At 38.6% G+C, this 27,577-nt stretch overlaps 3 protein-coding genes across 7 annotated transcripts in view; 1 reads left to right on the forward strand and 2 right to left on the reverse strand.

Moving 5' to 3' along the window:
* Positions 1 to 16,286, reverse strand: part of LOC124167048 (tyrosine-protein kinase CSK-like) — a 113,982-nt gene extending 97,696 nt beyond the window's left edge. For 2 of the 4 annotated variants that reach the window (XM_046544823.1, XM_046544824.1), the window contains exons 1-2: positions 16,142 to 16,286; positions 14,310 to 14,473 (exon numbers count right to left, since the gene is read on the reverse strand). The gene's annotated coding sequence lies outside the window, so the exon portion shown is untranslated. The remainder of the gene's footprint in view (positions 1 to 14,309; positions 14,474 to 16,141) is intronic. The other 2 variants (XM_046544825.1, XM_046544826.1) reach the window with 1 other exon arrangement.
* Positions 16,287 to 16,471: 185 nt separating this feature from the next.
* Positions 16,472 to 17,064, forward strand: LOC124166995 (protein kish-A). The gene is made up of 3 exons (XM_046544752.1): positions 16,472 to 16,614; positions 16,688 to 16,797; positions 16,872 to 17,064. Exons 1-3 carry the CDS (start codon positions 16,612 to 16,614, stop codon positions 16,975 to 16,977), a joined length of 219 nt encoding a protein of 72 aa, XP_046400708.1. The 5' UTR covers positions 16,472 to 16,611; the 3' UTR covers positions 16,978 to 17,064.
* A 157-nt stretch (positions 17,065 to 17,221) lies between these two features.
* Positions 17,222 to 27,577, reverse strand: part of LOC124166992 (ras GTPase-activating protein 1) — a 47,919-nt gene continuing 37,563 nt past the window's right edge. For both annotated transcript variants that reach the window (XM_046544750.1, XM_046544749.1), the window contains exons 15-18: positions 25,146 to 25,300; positions 22,913 to 23,079; positions 19,836 to 19,961; positions 17,222 to 18,158 (exon numbers count right to left, since the gene is read on the reverse strand). In XM_046544750.1, the coding sequence (XP_046400706.1) occupies positions 18,081 to 18,158; positions 19,836 to 19,961; positions 22,913 to 23,079; positions 25,146 to 25,300 (526 nt within the window). In that variant the 3' untranslated portion in view covers positions 17,222 to 18,080. The remainder of the gene's footprint in view (positions 18,159 to 19,835; positions 19,962 to 22,912; positions 23,080 to 25,145; positions 25,301 to 27,577) is intronic.

Consider the following 27,577-nt stretch of genomic DNA (forward strand, 5'->3'; position numbering starts at 1 on the left):
CAACTATTGAGGCAGAACGTTAGAGGAAAACGGATACAGCAGTAAGAATATTAGGAAGAGAATTGCATTAGGAAAGGAGGCGTCCATAAACAGGTATGAGCTTCTGACAGGTTCGCTATGTGTGAAGTGGACGGAGTGGAAGAGGAACGACGAAGTGCTGGGCATGGTGGGCGAGGAGAGACAGCTTTTAGATGAGATACGGAGGAAACAGAAGGTATGGATGAGCGAGTACTTAGCGGGGAGGTGATGTTGAAAGCAGTGTTAGAGGGAAGAATGTTAGGTAAACGAGGGAGAGGAAGGAAAAGAATAGGATTTTTAGATAGAATGAAAGGGAGTAGTTCTTATTGTGCACTGAGGAGGGAAGTGCATGATGGAAGGGGAGGCTCCCGGAATTCTTCTCAAGTACTACATGGAAACCTACCTTAATCGGTAAAATACTTTGATAATAACAATGTCTCTCCGAATAAAATTTTCTCTCCAAAAATCCTACTACCGATGTCTATAATGAAAAAATGTCGAATCGAAATGACGCTATTAATCCTTCATCAAATTCACGTCACCAATACAGGCAAATACAAATAGGTCCCGAGGTTATTGACACACGAGCACCTCACCGGAACAGGTGGAGTCACTGCGACACATAATCACCCGTTTCACTAAATATAGAAGCCGTAATAATATCAATAAATTTTGAATATAAAAGCAATATTTCTTCCATCCATTTCAAAAAATAACTTCGAGGCAAGAAGATAGAGTTGGTGTCGGGACAGAAGGAAAAAATAGTTTTAAAAACATTCTCTAGGAACCACAATGGAATGCGGGAAGCCATTGACAGAATTGAAATTTACCTCTAATGCTGACACGACACACACTGAATGAACAATAAGGAATCACGCTTCTCATTTACCGTTGCTCCAAAGTTACTCGCGCCACTGGAATACCGCCAGTTTGAAGGGAATGTGTTAAAAATTCGTCTCAGCCTGTTGTTTGACCGTTTGAAAGCCAAAGGACGCCTTTCGAACGTATCACAGCACGAGTATATATTGCATGCCTCCACGCAATCTTCAACGTGCTATTTGATAACGGCGCAATACACTTTCTTGACGGAAATAAGTAATTTGTCATGAAAAATCTAGGTTGGATAATTTATACATAATTAAAATGAATGATGACACGGTTAACAACCAAACGGACATGCATAAATACATTGCCACACACTGAGCTGTGATATTTTCCTACAAAATTGGTGAAGTTAATCGGAAGTTTTCGAATTTGACCACGCCCCAATCCACATTAATACCGCATCACATAACCGTCTAACAACATCTTCGAAACTCGTTCTATAACAAAAGTGTAAAAATGTTGAAACTAAACATATGAGGTTTTTTAATACATAGTTTTTTATAACATCACTATGAAGTACAATTACTGTGGGGCTTCGTGGAGCTTCATCCTAACCTACCTAAATCGGTAGAATACTTAAAAAATAATTCACATCTGCATTCGAACGAGAAATATATCGTCTAAAATACTCCTAAAAATACTACCACCAAAACAACTACATTAATACTGAAGCCATTGACCTATGTTGCCAATCCCCCAAGGAGAGAAAGGAATTTTAATCACATGAGAAAATCGCTATTCGATTACCAACTGAAGGCACCATAGAAGCGCTTGACATTCAGATGGATCGGCTATGAGGAGCACAACAACAAACGCACCTTGCAGCGGAGAAAAAAACAATCCTTGGGTTCGCAAGCCCGTGACCCGGCAGAAATATTAAACGCGGACTCCATGGCCACAGCTTCCCCTACCAGGCCACACCGGTCAAAGGCTGCAGGGGGGAATAAGGGGCGGGGCGTAGTATGGGGGAAATTGATTGTTAACAAAGCAACATGGCCACCGCATTGACACGCGTACGGCGTACTCGCTGCACATTCCACGACAAGGAGGTATGAGGGATGACGTCAGACGATTCAAAGCATCAGCTAAAGCGAAATATCAACGCCCTTTACGCAGGCCATTTGATTGGTAAAATCGGGCAAGTGCGACTCTCTCGGATTAAAAACAACTCACTATCGCACTTAATAGAATCACTTTGGACGCGACCGCATAAACTATAAACAAAAACCATGCAACACTTAGATTATGTTTGCGTATTGAAACTAACCATTGCAGTTAAAGAATACAGAAATAATATAACAGAAATTGCGAGGCACAAAAGGAGTTAGCATGATTACCAGTAATATTCCCTAAAAGATCCAATACCAATAACTCGAACTGAATCATCCCTACAAATCGAATTATACGTCACTGATTAAACATATTCCCAAAAATATCACTGGGTGAAAAATCATTAACCTGCATGTCTAATGCTTATGTTCATAAAAAATCCTTTTCGACTTTCAATATGTTGCAAATAAGGTCATGGAAAACAATTTCTACGTTTCCCGGCAGAAAAATAGGATCTCATCATCTCATCTCATTTATTCGAAAGGCCGAGTTTTTGTTTATGGTTTTTATTTCAAAACAAAAAATTGCATATGATGATTATGAACTATAATTTTTCTATTAACCAACCACGAAAGGGCCTGAAACTGCTCCATAAAACGCTACTTTCACCCCAAGTAAGTTTTTTAGCACTGAATATGCACCATTTGCAGAATGACTTTGGGGTATCTCAAGAGTACTTTCAACTGAGGTATGAAGATAATAACAGGAGAAAGACGACGAAGGGTGAGTGAAATGCGGTAGTGCCTGATCAGCCCACGTCGCCGCTGGGTCGACGCCCAATAGTGAGCCCGGGACAATTTTCAAGAGAGCGAGAACAGGTCATACGCGATAGCCCCTTTAAAAGCGCGGACATGCGCAGCACAGCCACTATCGCGCGTAAAACTGGGCACTACCGGGAGGAATAGTACGCCGCCCGTAATTTCAAGGCCGGACGTAGAGCGCTAGCCCGCCGGTGGCGCCGTGAGTGGCCGGACGCGGGATTCGCAAATATGGCCAGTCCCCAACAAAGCAGCGAGCAGAGACGCCTCCTGCACGTGGGAAGCGATTTACAACTACAACACGAACAGCTCGACTTCGAACCTCGCCTCTTACGCACAAGTCCCCACGGACTCCGCTCGGCTTCAACATTTCTTGCTCCAATTTCCTACCTCAGCCAACCGTGAACGTTTCTTCCCTCGATTGCGTCACCGGAAAACAATCGGTGGATCCCTTCATAAAAAGAGTTATCGCAGATGATTTAGACAGTTCGGGTAAAGAAAAATATGCAGCCATTCCGGTTTTCTCCGTTAAGAGAGAAGATGAGCATTCAATTTGATGTGAATGTCATGATATGTTGAGGAAGCAAAGGACAAAAATGATGAACCCGCAAGAGGGAGCAATTCATGCCCGTTAAAATACCATTCAATCGAGAAAAAATGAAACGACACTGACTGCGACACGCTCTGCCTGTTACATCGATGCGGACCACAGGTGAATGAATGGCTTGGTCCGCGACCCGGTCTTTCCTTCAATTGCTTACTCAATCCTCAGCCTCATGATTAAGGAAACTATATGATGGGGGGTTATCACAATGAGAAAAGCGGTTTCACACGACACCACACCATCCCTAGCGAGTAAAATTAAGGCAATTCAAACAAGGTCAGCAGCTTGCAGCAACTTGGAAGAAAAACGAATACTGAATGGATGGAATCTTCTCTGCAACCGTCTAGACACACAAGACAGGTCTCCTTATCCGCGAAACGAATCACCAAAAATATAATTATCACAATAGGCAAACTCACTAAATTTCCTCAATAACTCTAGTATATATGAATGTGATCGTCTATTCTAAATGCTGATAAAACCAACTCTAATTAAAGATTCATTTCACGTATATTCGGTTAAAAACAACAATTTCATGTTTACCAAGCATATCATCCTATAGTGCGAACTAAATCACTTAATAACGTCCCACAAAACTTTTATTGCTCCGAACATGGGTTTCAACAACTAAACAGTAATAATCAAGGATTTTTTAGGACTGAATTTTTTTAAGGAATATGCACCATTTCCCGAAGGACTTTGAGGAATCCAAGAGTAATTTCAACGCAGGTATGAGGATAAAAATTAGAGAAAGACGACTGAGACAGAGTGAAATTCGGTGTTGCCACCGCAAATACCGCCCCTGGTCCAACGCCCAATAGTGAGCCCGGAAAATAATAACGCTTACCCTGATGATGACTATACATATAGTAGTTTAAGCCCTGCATCGGGATAATTAAACTTTTCGCGGAACATTGGTAAGTGATTTATTTTGCCGATGGTTCCAAGTATAGCCTGAACACTTGATATACATATCATCCTAATCCATATATATTACAATAAGAACCAAATGGGAAGGTATTCAAATTTTTGACGTAATTCCCACACCCGAGGCCATTGAAGAACTCACGCTAACTTTAAATAAGTACCGCCATTCGGTATCAGAGAAAATGCCCAATAATTATTACCAGCATGTCCCCAGACTAGCAATTTAAACATTCCGGAGATTTCCAGGTTTTCCATAGGAATTACTTTGTATCTTAGGGTGCTATCCAGTCCAGTGAAGTATGTCAAGTAAAAATCTTTTCTTTAAACTAAAAGTAATAGGATGAAGTTTGTGAGATATCATGTTCCCATTTTGGGTAGATAAAAAGCTAACGAATATAATTGTCTTTTCGCATTACTTTGTGTGCGTCACGAGAAAAGGTTTCCGCTGGACGCTGCATGAGACAAGAGCGATCTTTTCGCAACACTCCCCCGATTCCCTGAGTTGTTCCAGATTAACGAATTCCCCGAGTATTCCGGTTATAGGACACCATGCTCGGTCAAATTGTAAGCAGAATCCAAACAATATAGGGAGAGGATCAGTTGAACAGCCCAAGCAGAGGCGCAGCCTCTTGTTTAGGAAAATACTTATTATATAGCCAATACATGACATACATTCCTAACCACGAGGTAAAATGCCATTCGCGATGAGCCATAGTAAAAAGGTTTCCATTGATCCACAGGATGACTGAAGATATAAGATAGGACTTGATTAGCCTACGTGCAGAACCGTTCGAGCCCTGTCCTGGCAGCATAAATTTTTTAAGAGAGGGTAAATAATAATTTGTTTTGGACGCTAAATTCGCTCAAAAATGAATTATAACGTTAAACACAAAGAGGTTACTCCCAAGAGAGCTCAGATGACTGAATGAAAATAGCCGAACGAACCGAGGTAAGAAAAGGGGAGAAATAGAACTACCAACCCCTGTGGGACGCCGCAGCAGTAAATGCCAAGTGAAGCCACCGGCGGCGGAGGCAGAAGAACCGGTCCAGGCTGCAGCAAGAGGGAGCTGGGTGCAGAGAAAGAAAGGGGAGGAGGAAAACGAGTCCATCACGCATCGCCCCAATGCAACAATACTCCGCGGAGCGATCGCCCATCCCTCCCTAAAAATAGTCGAGGCGAGATTACCACGGCGACTCGTGTCAACGCTCGCAACGAGTGCCCAAACAAACGCAACATCCCTTTCGAAGGGGCTACCCCTCCGCCGAACAGAAATACGGTGGTTTCCTATTATTTTTTATTGACTAAATCGAAAGATTATTACTCCTGGAGTACGCATTTTACGCTCTTAGATTTTCGAAAGACGATATCTATTTTTCGCGATTAAAAGAAAAGTGAAAATTTTCAAGCGCGCGAAAACGCGACGGCTATGTAGGAATGATGGGAAAAGTCCGTGTGACATATTTCTGGTTCCAGCTGTCGGCGTGTGCGGTGACTTGAGCGCTGACACGACGCAGGCTGCTAGAAGGTAGCTGAGTACCCTGCTAGCAGGTAACGCTTGGCTTAAATAAGGAACATTATTCCCCTATCAAACGAAGGGAACTTTCCGCACTTAGGTATTTTTAATGTGTGATTTTAAGAGATGTTTCCCTGAGCTCTGTGCCTCATGCATGCATTAGTAATCTCAGACAATCTACTCGTATAGAAACTAGGTCCCTGTGACGTCACGTGGAGTGGAATCGCATGGGCGCCAATCTGACCTTTTTCAAATGAGGTTAAAATTGACCGTGGCCATTCGTCTTAACTGGGATTTCTAAAACCAAATAATTTGTACATTATAAATACACTAATGGTGGGTAAGGAATCGCAATCAATGCATTTCGTTTTCTATGATGAAGGAAACTACCCTATTCCCAGGCTTTTCCAGAATACCCTTGCAATTTAACAAACAATTCGACGACACATGTAACCTACACGCACATGCCACCGAAGGAATATTCACCTATATGGGAGATAAAAATTTGTTCCGCGATCGATAAATGATGGCATTGAAACATATTATGTAAATTCACGACTTAAAAATGAATGTTAACATTTATGGAGCACCACCTGAATGACGCATTGGGAATAAACTGTTCCGATATTGAGGAAACACATTTACGAAGGAGAATGAGGAATTATCAACGCTTGACTTAGCTAATATGATTTTCAAGCCTCTTCAAGCGCTCTACTACTTGTATACTTGATCTGAGAGAGTTATCAATGTGAAGTCGACTCGAAGTTTGTAGACGGGAGTAGGTAGGTCAGAGGCTTCTGTACAATCCAAAACACTACTAGCATGAAACTATTAACACACCAACACGAGGGAGGGTAGAGCAATGGCACAGGGTGTCCAGAACACTCCTCTATCACACGACGCGAGGGTGTTGTCTAGAACTCCCGGAATGTTGGGAGGGTGAGCATTTCATGATTCAGGCTTAGCCTAGAAAACCCTGGAACCTTATGGTACAGAACCGCTCCGAATTCTCCACCGAAGAAATACTCCAAAAAACAGTCGATCTAAAATTATTATTAGCTAGTGCGTAACTTCGAAAGAGGAGTTGAAATGGTTGAAATGAAGAAGTTTAAACCTACCATTCAATCGAAGCGTCTTCGGTTGTTTTGGCAGTCATTTTGAAGCCAGGAACTGATTCAACTAGAAAAAATAAAATGAATAAAGGAATCGAACACTAAACTAAAATATGAAAGGGTTAATGGGACTAAGATTGAAATACTGGAATCCAAAATGACGATTCTGATGGAACCCATTGGATGAATCTTCTATTGGATAAACCTATTATACATTATAGCGTCGGTTTTTTTTCTTTTTTATGTAAAAATTAAATACTATGTCAATATTACTTCATATTCGAGAGCAAGCGTAAGACACTTGAGATTCAATAATGTGATAATGGTTGGAGGACCGCCCCCAACGTTTTTAAGTAATGGTGTCACAGAAACGACAAGAAACAGGGTTTTGAGAAGAATGAAATGAACGCAATAAATACAAAAAGCCGCGAGTGCGTACAGCATGAAGCACAGATTATGATGTATGTCAGAGAAAAGACTGACTGTGAAATGGAAGCGGTTGTCCCACGTGAAAGATACGGACAAGAGGGCCAACAAGGAATCGTAAGAAAATATTGAAAGGAAGTGAATGGTTGGCAAAATGGTCCACACAGCCGCGGTTCGCTAATTTCAAAGACCAAAAATTGACGACGGCATTCCACAGGTTGATTACATCTCTTGGAAGCTTACCACCATCGCACCTGCCATTCGTCCCAATCATATTTGACAACAGAATCCATTACATACTTAACAGCTATTGCCGCTGGCCGTTTAATACTTTTAATTAAGCTGCTGCGGAAGAAGAAAACACAATACGGTAAAAATAAGGTATAAAGAATAGGCAGGAAGTTTGCAACCGAATAATTACCAACGAAAGATTTGATCATAGCCACAATTACCCCGTATCGCACGCGGAATGAACTCCACCAAAGCAGTTCGGCGACCTAAATCATTATGTCTTCGGCGATAAAAATATTTTTCACCAGTAAAAAATATTGTTACAAGCATAGGTTTTATTTAAAAAAAAAGAACAATTTATTTCATACGCCTAAAACCAGAGTCTTACACCACAAAAAAAGTCTAACATAAGAAAAATCTCTCTCCATATAAATAAAACCTGAGGGAGAGTACCACATCGTCTTAAAATAACATATTTTTATTCAGTGAAAAGTTAAATATCAAATCCTATAGCCACTGGAAGGTAATTGGAATTCTAAGGAATTTGATCTAAAATTTACAATTATTGTTCAAGTTTTGATTTAAAAAAACCACCACTCAACCATCCGCATTGTGCTTGTACGAGGGTCATGGAAGGATCACATACCAGGATCTATAAAACAGTGAACAACCGAAATGCACATATAACTACATAAAAGCATAGCATAGGGGAAAATACGGTAGTGTCACCGATTACGTAAAGTAATGAAATATACGAAAGAGCAGACACAATCCAGGCATAAATTAATAGGCCTTGCGGCGAAACCAAAAATCAATAACGTTACTTAATGCGTACTAAGTTTAAAGTTAGATGTAGTGCTTTAGAAAACGACCGTCTCGGAATAGCGACGAAGTAGCGTATAAGTTTTTCCTGGATATACAAAATTACTTATACCACTTATATAATTATTGTTCAAGTTTTGATTAAAAAAAGCCACCACTCAACCAACCGCATTGTGCTTGTATTAAAAGTGGAATAAGTAATTGTGTATATCCAGGAAAAACTTATAATGGAATACCACAAAGCAAACCAAGAGTTTGTGAATTTTGAAGTAGCGTATATTTCTCCGACAGTGAGCGCGACCTCCGCCTTGTCACGCCAACACCTTGTTCTGAAAATCCCAGCCTGCGATTCGCCGCGAAAGAGAAAGGCTTTGTAGTGTAACCAGTTAGCATAACTGACAAGCAATCTAGAGATTTGGGTTCGAATCCCGTCAGAAACAATTGTTTCTCCATTGCATTTTTTTATTTTTGGTGTATACCACTTCAATAACTTTGTACCGCTTAGTGAAATGATATCGCCAACCATGGGGAAAAGAAGGAAATCCATATGCTTCCCTCATTTTTAATTACCGACAGGGCCATATCACAAACCAATTAGAAAATATCATCAAGCATACAAAGTGTTTGCATCACAAACGTTCATGTAGTTCATACGCTTAATTATGGGGTTCTTGTTTTCTGGCATTTTTAAGAACAGAGAAAGAGGATATAAAGGTCACCACAACACACAGTTTAACGCAACAAATTAACCGATGAAAGGATTAGGAAAGAACAACAAAATCGGGAGATGAGCCCACCAAGAAATTCTCCAGAAAAAGACAATTCGCAATTCAAATCCCAACGCAAGATATGCTTGGAGAAAAGGCGACGCTAAGTGCGAAAAAAAATCATGAGAGAGGTCTTGACTGACATGACGAAAACGTAACAAAGCAGCTCAACAAGACGAAACTAAAATTGGCACCGATTTCACTAGAATGCCCACACTTCAGAATCTATCACTATTTATTAAAGACTGCTTATATATCCGACTTTGCAGTTAATTCACAGAAATGTATTTTATTTGGCAAGATTATTCTTTCGGCGACTCTCAGATATTTGATAATAACCGCTTCGGTGGAGCAATATCAATCCTTCGGAATGCACATTTTTTCCAACATTTTTAAGGTTAATTTCAGGAGTTCAAACCTGAAACTGCCATAATATTAGGCTATTCTATTTATCCATGACGTTTTTCACCAAATAATATGAAAAGTTATTGATAAGGTCGCGTGGATCATTAAGAAATTTATTCTTCCGTCGGTGATTCGGGAAGTTTAGGAAAAATAAGAGAAAATTCTATTGAACGATGACGTTAATTCGAAGGAAATATCGGATACGGATCTTCGGAATTTCTACTAAGTTTACCAGAACATAATTTCATCAGATAAAACATATACATACTCTCATTAGCCGCGAAAGCTTCAATCAAGAAAATCATATATATACTCAACCAATGAAATAAGAAAGTGAATGATATCGCTCGCTGAAATTGAGGAGAAACCTATTGAGAAACATCGCAATTATAAATGCTTAATTTTGACAAAAAATACGATTTCTCGATTTAATCAAAAAAATTGCAACTCACTGAATTTTCAGAAGACATGAATATATCTCCTGAATTTTGCGCGTGTACAATGAATCCTGCATGCCTTTAAAATGAGCGCTATCACAACCCAGACATACTACAATACGCACATATATATTTAAAAAGGAAGGCATAATGCTCAGGTCCCGACACGCAGGATTATGCAAAAGTAAATAATAACGTAAATGTTAAAAAAAAGTTCTCGGACTACATATATGTTCACTAAAAAACCTCATCACAACCCGATTTCCCTAGTTTTAAATTATTTAACGATTATGTCTATTCCATAAGTTGTACAAAAAGTAATTGACGGTGTAGCACAAGATCGAAATTAAAATAAAAACTTCGCGGAGAATAAAAAGCAAACATCTACATCACTTGACTGGGCGGCGATCTTCCACCCAAAGCAACTCCGAAATCAAGGTGATAAAGAATTTTAGATAAATATAGTTTCTATCACCTTGCTCCGAAATGGCAACGCGGGCGATAGTTATCGCATGCGAAAAACCGCGAGCCAAGCGAAGTTCAGCCGGCTGCTATATCAACCAGAAAAGTCTCCACGCATCCTGAAACATGCGTAGATCGCATAAAATATCGCGTTCATTGTATTCCACCACAGACAAATACAAGTGATGTCACCGTGCACAGATGCAGTTACTTAGAGCAACTATTATTCCCGGAAACGGACAAAGACAATCAACCTATTTCACCGGGAAAGAGAGAGTGAAGCCGCTATGTTATTTCGTAATCTACATGGTCAGCGACCTCGATACCAAGGCAGGCGGGCCGCCCGCCCACCACGTAAACATACATCTCGGGATCCAATCCCAGCCAGCGACTGGTCACCATAGCTAGAGCCTCGGAGAGAGCGTTTTCGACATAAAAATGCGGAAAACATTAACTTTCGCAGAAAGTAAGACCCATGGCACGCCTAGCTATCACAGAAAGTATAATTGATAATCATCTAAAAAATGGAGTTGTTTAGGACTTAATCATTCTTCTCCCAAAGCAGTCAACATGGAAAGCATGTGCCAGTAGTAATACATAATATTGTAAAATTAGGAGTACAATCAAAAGTCCTGGAAGAAATTAGGGGTAACTACCCAGAAGATTACGTTAGGCCAAATTCAGCAGTTTTTCGTGCTTGGCGTTGCATTACAGGGTCAATTTGACTAAATATAAAGGAAAACACGCTAAAAGAAGCCAAGAGGGATCATAGCGAGCACATTACGCCAGGCAAGGAGGTGTTGGTAAACGAATTTCGTCCTCGGCCTACTTGAAAAAATAAATAAAGCAGGTACGATCAATTTTTAATTTTCAACCCCATGGCAAACACAACACGCCCACGAGCATCTCACTGTGAGTGGAGACATGCATATCTGCACACCACCGCCAAACATCTCCGAAATTTCCATGCGTGAGATAAAACATAACCGGATGTTGAGTGGCCCAACAGTACGAAAGAGACAACATTGGAGTTCAACGTTTTCGACAGCCACTCCTGCATGCGTTCAACGCTCACGCACTTTCACCGGAGAGAGGCTCAGAAACATGATTTCCACATACGATTACGGAATGGAATGCATGAATAATATAGTCGAAATCGAATAGTTTACTCCGGGCAGCAAAAATCAGTGGATCACCATCATGAGCCAGAGAGGAGCAATAAGCCCCTTCGGAATACTTAATTCCACCCCAACGTGCACAAATATTACAAAGTTTACAGGACATGCAATACGAAGGAATTAGATTCTCCTCAATAACGACTGCTATTCCAATCACGAGGACATTCGAAACAAGAGAGAGATAGAAGTTTGGGCGTTCGGAAATGGGCTTGAATTTTCAATTCCGAACCCCACACAGCCGGCGCCGCTGCCTTCACCTTCAGCAACCACTGTAGCACCACTTCAGTACGCACCACAAACACGAGAATATGAAGTAAAACTGAATGATATCCCTCTGACCTCCAAGGACCGTAGCACCATGACTACGCGTTCATAACACAATGAACTTCAGAAATATGACGGAATATAATCAGTAGCGGCAAAACAAGTTTCTCGAAAACTAGCTTACTATCAAATGAATGCAAGACCCATACTACTGCCCTTCCATAATTACTTCCTTACTCCGTAATTTCCTATATCCATGATCCCACCATTCTTTAAGCCATGAAAAATATAGCACCGGCGATATTAAGAACAGCCTTTTTCGAGCAATTAACCCAATGGGGTGATATTTGAAGCAAATACCGCAGCCAAGTCTCCCAGGGAATTGAGGGAAATATTGGAATGCAATGCTTGAGGTAGACATCAAGGGGAACGTGGTCTAAAACCGGCAACATTAATCACCGCAACTCCGACGGCTCAGGCGACGATATCGAGAAGAAACAGGGGTAGCCTTTGTGAGTCATGAGTTCGACGGGCAGACAAGGAATCCTCGGAGAACTGCTAGCGAAGCACATAAAGAAGCGCACAGTGAACCCAAATGATCGTCGGGCATCTAAGTGCGATTATTTATTTTTTGTCGAAAATATTGTATTGTTTTTTTTTCATGCACTAGGCGATATGCACTGTTCACATTTGACTGTATATGTCTATGTATTTATTTACTTTTTCTTTTATTTATCTATCTCAATGTGAAATGTAGAAAGCTGTACTTATATTTTCTCATGGGCCCCAGTGCCTACGAAAATAAACGATATTATTATTATTATTAAGGCCGCTCTACACGGTGAATGATCATGCGAATGAAATCATTAGCCGTGTATCACGGAAAAATTCGCAAATGACCCGTCATGCGCCTGTTCATTCTGTGAAAATTAGAACTATTTTGCTCGCATGATCCCGTGAATGATAGCATGATCATACACCGTGTATATAGCGGCCTGAGGCTGGATCAAGACTGTGGCAGCGAAATTGAATTGAAAAAAGGCTTCTCCCCCACCAACGAGTGAAATGACACAACAACTAAACCGTCAGTAACGCATAAACGCAACATACGCACGTAAACCTTATACCTTGTAGTGGCGTATGAATAGTACTCTTAGTAGATATTGAGAGCACATGCACACACCATCTAATTAGGCATGTTCCAAATAATTCCACCAACTAACACGGGAAAATTTATTTACAAGTGAAATGAGAGTTTCTCACAAGCACAATCATTGAATTTTCAGAACTGTGTTAACAATGATCACAAAAATTTGTTGATAAACTACCATACATTAGGTATGTCACATGCATTGCCTGTATATCAACTTTAACTCCGCCTATTCCTTATAACATCTGCTGATCAATGGTGACATGGCAAAAATTTGGAAAATACTCAGGAAATATAAAACACCTAATGTGAATAATTAATATTAATTATTAATTAGAGGTAAAAAAGGCAATTATGCATGCTGCTGATCAGTACTACAGACAGGAAAGGACTACTCGGTGTGAAAATTCCACAAGGGAGAAATCATTTTTCTATACAGGGATTCAAAGCAATATCTCTTGAATTCCCTAGAACCACTGGGAGTAGCCCTCACTTTATTCCCAACACAAAGACTACCAGTGTAGATATCCAAAAGAGTAATTTAAGATTGATCGCCGACTGATGATATTAAAATTTTGAATAAGACTCATAACTAAAATATACTTACTAGTCATACAATAATCTCCAAACAGAATCTCTCTACGCTCATACCAATTTGGGTCCTTGGGTAATTGTCCCCATAAACTACACCCAATTACACCCCTAATGGTGTGTGCTTTCTATTCACTAAAACGACCCCAACTAGGATAGATCCAAATTATGGAGCAATAAAGGCTGTGAATACGACTAATATGTTCATTTTCATAATATCATTAAACATTTCACATTCTGCTATGAAAGGATGAAAGTAAATCTCAGAATAAAAGGAGTTCAGCAACAACAAGCGCGCATTCCCTTTGGATGTAAAAACACATCGCATCTCTCGCAATCATAAACAACCTTGATGGATTTCTGTTAATTCTTCAACACAATAACGCCTTCTCTTCAATCACTCATCACAGACAAAAGAGTACTTAGGAGTTTAATCACTCACATTTAAAATTTAGCCATGAATTCATGGCGGGAGTTAGAAAAATTTTAACTTACATACTTCGACAACTTACTTACATGAGCATGCTTAATAATTCGCACATTAGTAAATGAGTGTAGACGCAAAAACATTGTTAAATTTGGCACTTATTGTAGGCTTCCATGCAGATGCATTAAAGAATAAAACAAAGAGGGGCAATGGGTACTCACAAAGAGATGACAGATCCACAGTCTTTTCACGCAGATTATGACAGAACTTATCCAGATATTAACGCAAAATACATAAACCGTTCGCGCCACAATGACTTCATTTGATGAAAAGATGACACACTCCTTGTAGGGTCCTTGATAAGCAGTCAAATCCACACCTTACACTGCGGATAGGAGGAGCACTAATTTTATTATGAATTATTGAATACATGACAAGATGTCATTTATAGAACATTTACACAAGCACTCAATGTCTTTCGGCAATGCTAATATAAATCTGAAATGACTGCACAGCAACGACTACAACAGGAAATATTAATGCTATTAAATATTACTTGGGGTCGCAAGGGTGTCAGCCACAACCATTTGATTTAAAATCCATAATTACTGTGACAGTGCATTTCATTTTAACCTATGATTACATTCAGCAATAATATATACTTAACAACAGTATGACAACTACAAAGCTACAAAAACAAGCCCACACATTGTAGGGAAGGCATTTAAGCTTCTCAACAGTTGAAAATTCATCCCAAAAGTGGTTCTTCCACCACTCTTACCTTACGCTACACTTACGAAGCGCTACACGCTGGATATGGGCTCAAAACACCCATGAGCTAGTAAGTAAGTGCGCCTGAGAATTTGCAATAAGGAGTAGTGCCTGCTGGTGAAGGGTCACCATTGAGGTGGCCCGTAGACGGCCGAGCCAAGTAATGACAAAAAGCTTTTCAATGCTCTCAATTCAGAGACAACATATGACAATAAATACGCAATTTTCCACATGCTTACTACCATGGAGCCACCTAATACTGATTGTGTGTCTAGCTCCGAAAACGCGGTATCAAGATACCATCGTTATTAGGGAGAACACTGCACACATACTTTTTCAACTATTCCTAGCGTGGAGCGAAAAGAGCAGGTACGAAAGTCAACAGGTACTTCATAATTTAAGTGTATTAAATATATTAATTCCAAGAGAATACAGGCTTCAATATGAAAACACAGCAATAGAAGATTCTCATCCATGATAATTCTTAAGACTTTGACATCAAAGCTATTACAATAAAGTAAATGATATAGCAAAATGTCGAGCAGCGATGTTTCTAATAACCACAACATCACTTGTCATCGAAAACTAATTACTTCCTGAAACGCATTGAAAAATACCGCCACCAAGATGTAAATAAGGAGCTCAATGTTTCTATCTGAATATCACACGAAACGAGTTAACATAGTACACATCCAATCGCAAGATAAATTATACGACACGATTTCTATTTCTCCGCAACGTTTTCCCTAAAAACTGGAATTAATTAAATAGTTAACAATTCTCACTAACTCATAAAACTCATACCGCCAAAGAGTTGGCAAAAAATAAACAGCCGAAACCTCACTAAAACAGCTTCCTTCAAATTAAGATGTTTTGTAAGGTCCTCCAATTATAATTTTTGAGGCTATATAAGCAAATAAGAGACAGTAGAGAGGCTTTGTTTCATTCATGATGTACACTTTTAAGCAGAAAATGCGAGATAAAATTATCTCAAGAGTACCGCAATCTCCCACTAATGCTTGCACTGTGGGATGGAAGAAATTTATAAGTCGCAACAACAACACTGACCAATACAAATGTATTTAACAACAAGAACCCACTACTAACAATTGTGAAATGCAACTTCGGTACGAATTATTCATCCCAGGATCAAATGTTACGACTCTTTAAACACTTGAATTTTGACGTGCGAAGTATACCATATTTGTAAGAGCAAAAATATGCATAAGTTGATCAAATGATTGTAAAAAGGGAATAGACGTTTTCCCCAAATTCCACTTACCGATGCAGAGATATGATCCAAAACACAAAGCTCGGCACGAAAACACAAGTATTCACAAACACAGAGAGTAAATAATAATGGTCACTTCACAACAAAACGGTTAACGGGCGCGGAGTGTCACACAACGTTTCACTACGGTCAACCATATTACACTGTGCAACTTCCGGAGGAGACGACAGGTCAACATAAATATTAATTATTTGTAAGGATAAAACAATTTAATAATATTTTTTTATGGCGTAAATATTTACAAAATAGTTTTTAAAAACATTTTAAAAGACGATTTCTCGCATAATTATTGTAAAAATATTTGTAGTGACTAACGTTCAAAAAATGAGCAGCGAAATTTAGATTTTAAGCTCGACGTAAACGAAAAGGGAAGTTCCAAATGTTTACGTCCCATACTTACTTCTTATATTGACATCTGGGTATTAAGAAGGCTTATTAATGCTGAATTTCATCGATTAATCATGGTAGGTTTCTTATGGTGCATTAAAGCGCATAAGTTATATTTAAAATGTTAATCGTGTATCTCTTTCCTTTCAGTCGGCACTCTTCAATTTTCAAAGTCTTTTGACAGTCGTTTTGCTTCTTATTTGTACCTGTGCGTACATAAGATCGATCTTTCCCAGTATTTTGGACCGGAATAAAGTTGGGTATGTTATTACGTGTGTGGAAATTGTGTCGTCTGTATCGAATTCGAGCTTACTGTAATATGTCTGTCTTCCAGGTTTCTTGGAACATTTTGGAAATGTGCACGAATAGGAGAGCGTAAAAGCCCGTATGTTGCATTTTGCTGCGCTGTAATGGCATTTTCAATTTTATTTTGGTCATGATATGTACGTTGTGGAAGGTGATTTATCCATATAATGTTATGATCATGTTGGCGAAATACGACATTCAATAAATAATGTTTGTTCTTACATTTTTTTTGGGAATTTATTGCGAAAATTATACTTACTTATAGCTTAATAAAGGTATTACAGCAGTTCGATACCGTAGAAAGAGGATAATTACGTTAAGTTTAAGCGAAGTTCTAAGACATACCTACAAGTGCGTTGGGTAAATAATGGACCGCAGTTGTTACTTAAGACTTTATTCATTGCACATTGTGTTATTTTTCTACAAAATTTGCGTTTCTCAACAATGTGGAAATGTCATGTCGTATTTTTTTATGAAAAGGAATCTCTCAACACCTTTAGCTTCAAGGAATACAAGAATGTATTGTTCATAACGTAATTACTTGAGCAACAAAATTACCCTTGATGTCATTAGCTTCCAGGATCCAAATCTTCTATTTACAAGATAGAGCACTCATTTTCCGAAGATAGTGTTGTTCTAAGCTCAACCATCATCGGACATCCAACCAACATCATATAATGGTGAATTACATTGCCTTCACAAAGTTCTCTTGGTTTCACATTCAGTGGTGTTATGTCCTGTATAATGAAAGACTTTAAACCAAAGCTAAAAATAGTACATCATAAGCACTATACATAAAGCACTAGATCTCACTAATGTATGTGGATCGTTTTTGTACAAAATGCATTACATATTGAAACACTGATCAAAATATTTACATCATCTATATTACAATCAAAATATGTAGCATGAATTCCAATCATACTCTCAGCTATCACTGAGTGACGTTGATACAAAACTTTAAAAATGCTATGACCTTAATAAGTGAAACCTACCAATGCAGTTTCTTCGTATATATAGTACACCAACAAGCACTCATATCACTAGGAATTATGACTGCACTGAACTTGCAGAAATTATTTATTAATTATAGTGAACACTTTATGCTGATAATGAAACAGTCTGTGTACGATCACATAAAAGTACTTTTCAAAATCATCACTATCCATGGAGGTTAAAATAATCACTCCCAACACAAAACTTGTCCGATAGAATCACAATATTGGAAGCACGAGAACTACCTAATCATTTCCAAATACTTCTGCTTGTGTTTACTCAGCATTTCAGTTACTGTCACCAGTTTCTTGATTGTAGGCTGAAAAATATTTACAAAGTTTTCTTAGTGAAAAAATAATAGAAAAATCAATATTATTACAAGAAAGTACCAATATATTCCATTATAATCAATAAGAAAGCTGCATATAATAAAAACTATCAATATTCATAAAAATGCAGTGGCATTTTCAAGCCCCAGGTATAGGGCTATGCTGTAATTAGGGGACATTATATTCTGCCAGTCATCATTCCACTTTTCTTTAAGTTTCATGACTCTTCAAAAAGGCGACTGACATGTGACAGTATGGATGAGGCATGCTAGTGCCAACCTGAATCCCTGCTATTTAAAGTCCTACTCTCTGTATTAAGGTGCTTAAAATGAAAAGACCAGACTATCGAAAAGATGAAAGTGCATATTAATCATGAGTGTTGTACCTGGAAACGAAATAACTAGTAGAAATAGTAATATGCACTGTGAAACATATGGAAATGCAATTAAGTTGCAAGAATCAATTTCTTATTATAGGAAGCAGGTATAGATAATGCAGTTATTCTCATGTATACTGATAAATTGCTCCAGGATCACATGATCAGAATTGTGAATAAGAATAGTCCACTTCTGTACTAACTGCTTTTTTATAAATTTTATCCAAAGTTGCAGTTGATTGCAAATAACACTGAACTGAGGGCTGGCTGATGACAGCAAAAGATTTTGCCCAACCTCTCATTGCTAACTTCCCTCACCTCCACGCCTCTACATGACGAGAACCTCAATAAATTCTTTTCACTTCCAACTCCAACCCGATAACTAGCAAAAGATTTGCTTATCCCATATGTAAACGCAAGGGAAAGTTGAGGTTCAATCTCAAATCATAAGACTTTTCATTGGCATAATATCCTCATCCTCCTCCTGCTGATGGAAGTCATTAATTAAGCAATAATATTTTCTTGATCGCAAATAGGCAACCCGGACAACAGTTCCCACATCAAAGGGTCTAGCAGGTTAAGATGGTGAAAAGTGCCCCCTGATATTTTGAGAAATAAAAAATATACACTTGCACACACACATATACACAAGTGCATCCAAAATCATGTGTTTTCCCATAGTTTTAGACCTCAACAATGGAAAATAACCCCAGAAAAAATTGAAACAGGATTTTTAGTTTCTTAACCATATCTCCAGTTTTTATTCTTTTTTAATCATTTTCTTGATTTTAAATTGTGATAATATTTTGGTCTACCATCCTGATTTTTTTCAAAAATTTTGGACCAAAAACTATACTTTTACATAAGTTTGAAATTTTCAAAATTAAATTAAAATTTTCAGGAAACAATAGACATGCCGAAAAAATATGTGTTGTTCGCCCTACCTTAAAGCATAATCCTAATTTTTAAAATCGCTGGAACAGGGTCAAAAACACGAATAACTGCTTTCTGCCATTTGCATCTATGTATTCCAGGAGGATATTTGATTTGATTGTTGATCAGTTTCTAATACTATTGATTAAGAATAAATATAACGTAAACAATTCCCATCAGACTTAGATTAATTGTAATTATTGTTTATAACCATACTGTTAAACAAGTTACTCATTTGATTGCAAATTAAATCTTCAACCATTGGGGAAACTATAGTCAGAGAAATACACTACTTTCGTTTGATAAAAAAGAAAAATATTACTCTTCCAGGAGTAAAATGAATACATATGATGCTCACCTGGGTTTTACTTAAGGTTTGAAGTTCTTTTAAATGAGAAACACATATGTGGTGAAGGGTCCCCAAATCTCTAGCCGGATCTCCTTTAATACGACCATCTTCTGAATCTGGTTTTTCAGTAATGTTCTGAAAAGAAAACACAACCTCTGTTTAAAATCTCTGACACTTAATGAGGAATAAATAATTTAAAAGAAAATAGTATGGCGGATCAAAGAAAAGGCTTTTTTCATACTCCAATCTCCCTCACAAGTAAAGGTTTTGGACTCAACAGTACAACACTTTTTCAGCATCAGACATGTATTATTAACCACATTCTGCCAGGTTCCTAAAATTTATATTTTGCTAAAATTCAAGCGAAAATGAGAAACGAACAAAAACAGACGTGGGTCGAGTTCAGTAACTGTGGTACATAATACCCTAGTGCCCCGTTGAGTTGCGTCCCAAATCTGAGGGACAAAAATACCAGGGCAACTCCACTCCAAAAAAGAGCTACGTACAGAGAGGTTAAAATATTCTCATGCTACTCGTAGCAAGGGAAACGTTTTCCAATTGTTGGCGCCGGCAAAAAAGGGTTGATATTATGAAAGGTCTTTCGAAATATCATCCTTTATTGATGTTGGCAACCATTAAATAATTATTATTATTAAAGTGTTTTAGCGATTCAGGTTGGTTTCCATGGAGTACTTGAGAAGAATTCTGGGATCCTCCCTCCGCATCAACCACTTCCCTCTTCAGTTCTCAATAAGGCCTACTCCCTTTCATTCTATCTAAAAATCCTATTCTTTTCCTTCCTTTATCTCGTTTCTCTAACATTCTACCCTCTAACACCGTTCTCAACATCCCCTCCCCGCTCCATCCATACCTTCTGTCTCATCCGCACCTCATCACAAAGAAGCCTCTCCTCACCCACCACGCCCAGCACTTCGTAGTTCCTCCTCCTCTCCGTCCACTTCACCTTCTCCATACTTCTCCACACCCTAATCTCGAATGCCTCCAATTTTCTCTTGTCATCCTTCCTAAGTGTCCACGTTTCTGCACCGTAAAGCACTGCTCTCCAGATTAGACTCTTCACTAACCTTTTCTTTAAATTCTTACATAGCAAACCTCTCAGAAGCTCCTTCCTGTTCATGAACGCCTCCTTTGCTGATGCAACTCTTTTCCCGATGTCCTTACTACTGCATCCATTTTCTTCTAACGTGCTGCCTAAATATGTAGTTGAACTGCTCAACCTGCTCAAATTTTTCACCACCCACCTTCACCTTAAGTTTCACATTCCATGCTCGTGATGCTTTACAAAACCTCAAAACCTTGGTCTTTTTGCGATTAATCCTTACCCCATACTCCTCGCAATGCTTGTATAATGCATCCACAATAGCCTGCAGTCCCCTCGCTGACTGACTGATCAAAACCTGATCATTCGCTAATCTCATCGATTTGAACATCCTTCCTCCTACTTTTACTCAGCTTCTAACTCGTCCCATCCTTCTCTTACCATCTCCACAGCATACACGTTAAAGAGCAGCAGCAACAGAGGACAGCCTTACCTCACTCCCCGGCCCATGCTTGCCCAACCAGATTCACCATCCGCTACCCACACTTGCGCAGTCTGGGCCATATACAGATTATGAATCCCTCCAGTTTACACCTATTTTCTTGAGAATATCCACTAACTTTACCCAGTTCACTCTATGAAATGTTTTTTTCAAAATCCACAAAGCAGGCATACATGTCCTGGTTATATACTAGGTTCCTCTCCACCAGGGACCTCATTATCCCTATTGTGTCACAAATTGACTTCTCTTTTCTTAAACCAAACTGATCATCGCCCAAATACTCGTTTGCCCTCGCCTCCATTCGTGAGTTCAATATCCTCAGTACCACTTTCGCCACATGCGATATTAGGCTCACAATAATAATGATATAATATACTTTCTCAAATCCCACCCTAAGTCTATCATTCCCACCTTAACTGTCATTGGAATACACAAAAAGAGTTTCAGTGAATTACAATTGTGTAACTTTGTAATCCATTAGGTAATTGCTAACAAAGAGGGAACTAAGGGAAATGTTAGGAGTGCAAAATTAATATCGAAAATGGCATTGACAATGGACAAATATAACCTCCATTATTAGTCTGATGGAATGCCATGGTCATTTAGGAGTGTCTCTCTATCGCCAAATGTCATACTGCTCTCTTATGACATGTGGCAATCGTTATTGGGGAACAGTCTTGATAAGGAAATGAATTTATTCAGTTGTCAGAATAATAATATTATACTAAAAGACTATTCATTAATGATATAACTCATGGAATAATAGAAACAGTATTTCCATTATCATAAGTCATTTAGATGTTAACTCATGAAGTTAAGAATTACACTTCTTAATAATATAAGTTTTCCATCATGATAAAAATAGCTAATATTGTGTGATAATAATCTAAATGTGATACACTCAAGCACTGATGATTATATTCCAATGGTAAGTACATATTTGATGATAGAGCATAAAGCTGTGATTTTTTGTCTTATCATGGTAAAACTCAGCCAATTCCAAATTTGTTGCAATGATTGGCATAAATCTGAATGCTTGAAAGAAATCGAACATCAATTTTCAATTCAATATAATTACGGAAAAAATCAATAAATTATTCAAACCACTGACAAGGTAATATCAGAGATTTTCATTGATTAAATAAAATACAAAGGACTTAAAAATCGCTTTCTCCAAAAAAGTAAAAAATGCACTAAAAAGTAAAAAAATCCATAAAAAAGTGAAAAATGAGCTTCCATCACTCGGAAAATAAGTTGTGGGTGCTGATTAGGCTTACTAGAAATGATTGTAGAAGAGTGAGAGTGAGTGATAGGTCATTAAAGTTTATACACGTATTTCCATGCTCTAATATAATCTAAACCTAATTAACACTCTCTCACTTATTCTCCGTGCAATGAAAAATTTATACTTTACTTTTTAGTGCAGTTTTTTTTTAAATATGAGTCCACCGAAACACTACCAAAATAATTTAATAGAAAAATATATTTGCAAATGATAGATAATGAATTTTCATGTATACTTACCGAAAGATGATCCAGATACACAACCATCCGCTCCTTATTTTTTAAAATGAATGGATTAACAACCTCCATGTAAGGTTCTTTTCCACCAAACTCTACTAGATTGGCCAGATTCTGTAGGCATTTGGCCACCATAATTAAAGATCTGGAAGCCATTGGAGGTGGTGGTTCTGCAAATTATTTGCAAGAGAGAAATAATAAACGAACAAGAATGATTAGAGAGTATTTTTTTATCCCTAATGACATGAAAAAGACCTTTGAGAATAATTAAAATCAGATGGTTTCCACCAATTCTTCAAACTTTACCGCAAATTGATAAATGACTTCAATGATAACACATAAATGCATTTTGGATGAAGACCAAAAATAAAACAATACAGTATACTCCAGATTACAGGGCCGGCCATGGGGCCCGGGGCGACCGCCCCGGGACCCTACGCTTTGGGGGGCCCGCGTTCGTGAAAAAAGTAAAATAAAATATACGATAGTTTGGAAAACGCAATTTCAACTATTACTGTTTTGTTAAGTCCGAAAGAGCAACCAACTCCCTCAATGGCTTAGTCAAATACATTGAGAGGTACCGAAATGAAGGTTATACATTAGTGCGCAGATAACCGCAAAAGAAATAGCGGAAAATTTGCAGATCGAACCGAAGTTTGAAGAGAAAAGAGTGGGGAGGAAGAGGAAGATGTTTGATTATGAAAGTAGTGATATTATTGCGAGTCTGAATTTGGGAGGGGAACACATCTTAGTCAGAGAGTGGTTAGGATTCAAAAATGCTAGAGTTTGTAGATGGGGTATAGAGTGTAATATTTTAAGTGAAGGGCCCCGCACTGAAGGTTCGCCCGCACCTGCTAGGGCCGGCCCTGCCCGATTATCCCAATGGCTAATGATGGGGAGAGAGAGGGCACGAATAATCGCAAAACACGGATAACCCAACTTTCACTTTAATGTCTTGCAATGTTCATAATTTACGTAAAACAAACAATGTATTATTAATTATGCTGTTAGTCTGTTATTTTAGAGTGCTTCACAGCAAGAGCGTACCCAGGATCAAAACTGGGGGGGAGCAAGCCAAAGTTGTTCAAGTTGTAGGTAAGATTTAAGCATGGAAAAGGTGATTGAAATCAACATTTTGAGGAAATATAACAGCTCTAAATTAGTTTTTAACATTATTTCCTTGAAAAAATATTATTTACCTTTAAGACATTTGCGATTTTTGCTTCTAAAGGGGGGCAGCTGCCCCTTCGCGCCCATGCTTCCCGGACTCATTGAGAGCTTTCTTTGACAGTTCGCGATATTTTTAGTACGATAACATGGTTGTACTTGTATTATTAATGCTCCATGTAAGGCCTGGTTTCGAAAACCACACATCCGCGGCAGTTTGATCACAGATACAGAAAAGTGGTTTGCATGAATGCTTCAAAACCACTTCTCGACATCGGAAACAACACTGTCAGGCACCACGCCACGTAGTCGGGTCTTGCACAAGTTGCCAGGGTTGCAACTGCTGCGGGACGTATCCGTGTGTGTCCGTGATCACGGAGTGTGGTTGCTTGCTACGAGGCTTGGAAAACAGGAACATGGTGCTCCCGTGAATGCAGCTAGCGAGCAATCGCTTCTGTTTTACGAAGGGGATTCTAACGGAAATAATAAGCCCGGTGTATCCGTGGCATTAACGCAGTACATAATTCCAATGATTTTGCATCCGATTGTATTTTTTTATAAAGATCGCGGAATATATTGAGCGAGAGAGAAAATCATGCACACATAATCTGCAACACAAATGTACCGCAGCCAGATAATCGGGAGTCTGCTGTACATCCCAAAATTTTCTCAAGCCCAGAATGGATTATTAGGGGGAGAAGACCTGGCACCCAGTTAGTAATACATGTAGGACAATATCCAGGCCAGAGCTATGTACGTACTTCGTAGGTAGAGCATCTGAATGGAAAATTCATTACTTCCATTCTAAAGTACAAGAATAATTACTGTGATCATAACACCTTCCTAACAAAACATAATGCATGTAAATTACTATCTCAGGTAAAAATAAAACCAAAAATGATTATATAATACTTGTATGTAACAACTTGACAATCAAATAAAATGCCATTGATAAGACACACAAGTACTGTAATGACTTTTAAGACAGATAAAGGTTACTAATACAAGTTACTTCAATGAATTCAGAGTATTGCTTAAGCTAAATACTATAACAATGTAAATAAAGTACCTGCTATTAAATTGAACTGCCTGGGGTTGAGAATGGCAGGACAGAGTAATCTCAGGAAAATGTAACCACTGACAACCCTTGTCCTAACTAGCCTCTCATGGGGCCATTTATTCATAACAGTTCTTTGAAGACAGCCAAAAATGTATCTTAAAGTCCTGAAAATGCAAATGAATATTTTAACACTTCCATGCAATGCACACACACACACAAACACATAAATATCATTGGAATGAAAATTAACAAAAAATAAATAATACTCATTGTGAGAATAAATTTTTTTACATATTTTCCAGGAATCAATCAATTATTTCTCGCTGTCCCCAGCATTCCCCAGCATTCCCCAGCAGGATTCCCAGCATTGTGTTCCAATCCACATTATCAAATGCCTTCTCTAAGTCCACAAACACAATGAACATCAGCTAGTTCTTTTCAAGTCTCTTCTCAAAGAGCAAAGACTCCTCTGGATAATAATGTAGTGTTTTCCCTGTGCCTTCCACATTGCAGCACCATGGCCATTAAAATAAATGTTAGCGTGCCCATAGTGAAATGTGCGTCGCTGTACCAATCAAGATGGTCTCCACCTAAACACACATAAAGAAGAGCTGCTGCCCTCTCCCCCTGGTGATGAGATGCATAATTGTTGGCGGCCTTCAGTTGCCAAGTCACGGCGTCTTCACAAGCTTAATTTATCACTTAGATGGCTTACCCTACCCAAGGGAAGACTGATACCCCCTCAGAACACCATCACTTTTTGTCCAAGACTGCTTATTAGACAAGTGAACTTGCTATTCTTGCAGCCAATGTCTATACCTAGAGGTCGACCCACCATCTGCATCCCGGTGGATGCACTCGGTGGCTTTAAGCTCAGCTGCGAGTCAGAAACATTATCTTTCCAAATATGTACCATAATCAGTATCCCAAATAACAGGGCAGTGAACAAAAGCTATAAGGTATGTATTAGCTTTTAAAACAGAAGGTTGACTGGGCTTGGTTAATTTAAGGCTCCAAGTTTGCATGCTGTTGATCAAATCACTCCATATATGTATTGAGTCAGTTTATGAACCATTGCCTCTATTTTTATTCACGACAGTCTGGACCTCATTCAGGGTTCCCACTCAATCTACATTATAAAATTCACGGTTTTTTCCAGGTTTTCACGGTCTAAATGTCTTCAAATTCACGGCTTGTAGATAAGCCATTGTAACGCTCAATTTTTTGAGTTGTTTTGAGTTGGATGTTGGTGTGACGATTGACGGGAGAAGGTTAATGAAGCGGGCAATAATGAGCAGCAGAGGGTAATGGAGCAATTGTTGTTGACGGCGCGGGAGGGAGTGTACGGGGAGTTGGGTTGTACAAGTTGTGGCGTGCGGGTGTGTCTTTGCTCCCAAGTTTTTAACTTATAAAAAGTGTTTATAAAGTGTATCAACCATATTTGCGAAGTTTGAAGAGGAAATAAAAATGTTTCACCATTTCAGGCAGAAATATTGATCACGTAACAATCATCGGCCGCACGTTAACTACAAATTTAACAAACGCGACAGTATATCTTTTGCAAAATTCAGCTCCGGCTAAAGGTTGTGAGTGGGAAAATGGAGGGACCAGGGTGCCACAGAACTCGAGAAGTGTTTGAATTTTCGCAAGTGTCAATGAACAGATTGGTTACCAGTCTTCCGGCTTTGGTACAGGCTTAAGGTCAATGTGTCATCATGGCACACGGACCAATAATCGCGCTTCAAATATACCTGTCCAGATAAATCCGTGGCCATGTCTGCACATGACAGACCTTGAAATATGATCAAAATATCCATTTTTCTTTTATTCTGTCAATTATAGTTCTACAATCATAAAATCAAGATTGAGAGATTTTTAGGGCTTTAGGACAAAATTCACGGCTTCTTCCAGGATTTTTCACGGTATACGAAATTCACGGCTTTCAGGTTTTCAAGGTTGAGCGGGAACCCTGTCATAGCACATGAAACTGGTGGTGTAGAAGATTTTTTTATACATTTTCTTTAAGAGATCCTTTTTATGCATTTTCTTTCATCAGAACTCTTTCTACTCCCTCTTATGAGACGTTGCATTCACAAAAGCATTGATTCTAAGTTTCAGAATCAGATTCAATTTCCTCAACGAATTCGGATCCGGAGTATAAGGTGAAGGGCATTATCCATGGATATTTGGATCTGAGGTTTCCAATTCAACCATCCCCAGTAAGCATCATAAGGTTAAGACTACAAGTGAATACCTACATATCTCCACGCACTATACATGTCGTGTAAATTTAGCTAAAAAATTCTGCGTAAATTTTTTGTATTGAAAGAGGAAATTTTTACAACTGTTTAAAGCCCAGGCATGCATCTGCAACACCACGCAATAGGATTAAAAAAATGCCGCTAATTTTTTTTTCTTTAGCTTCTATGCTCAAAATTAGA

The sequence above is a fragment of the Ischnura elegans genome, chromosome 10, assembly GCF_921293095.1.
Source record: "Ischnura elegans chromosome 10, ioIscEleg1.1, whole genome shotgun sequence".
NCBI classification, from domain to species: domain Eukaryota; kingdom Metazoa; phylum Arthropoda; class Insecta; order Odonata; family Coenagrionidae; genus Ischnura; species Ischnura elegans.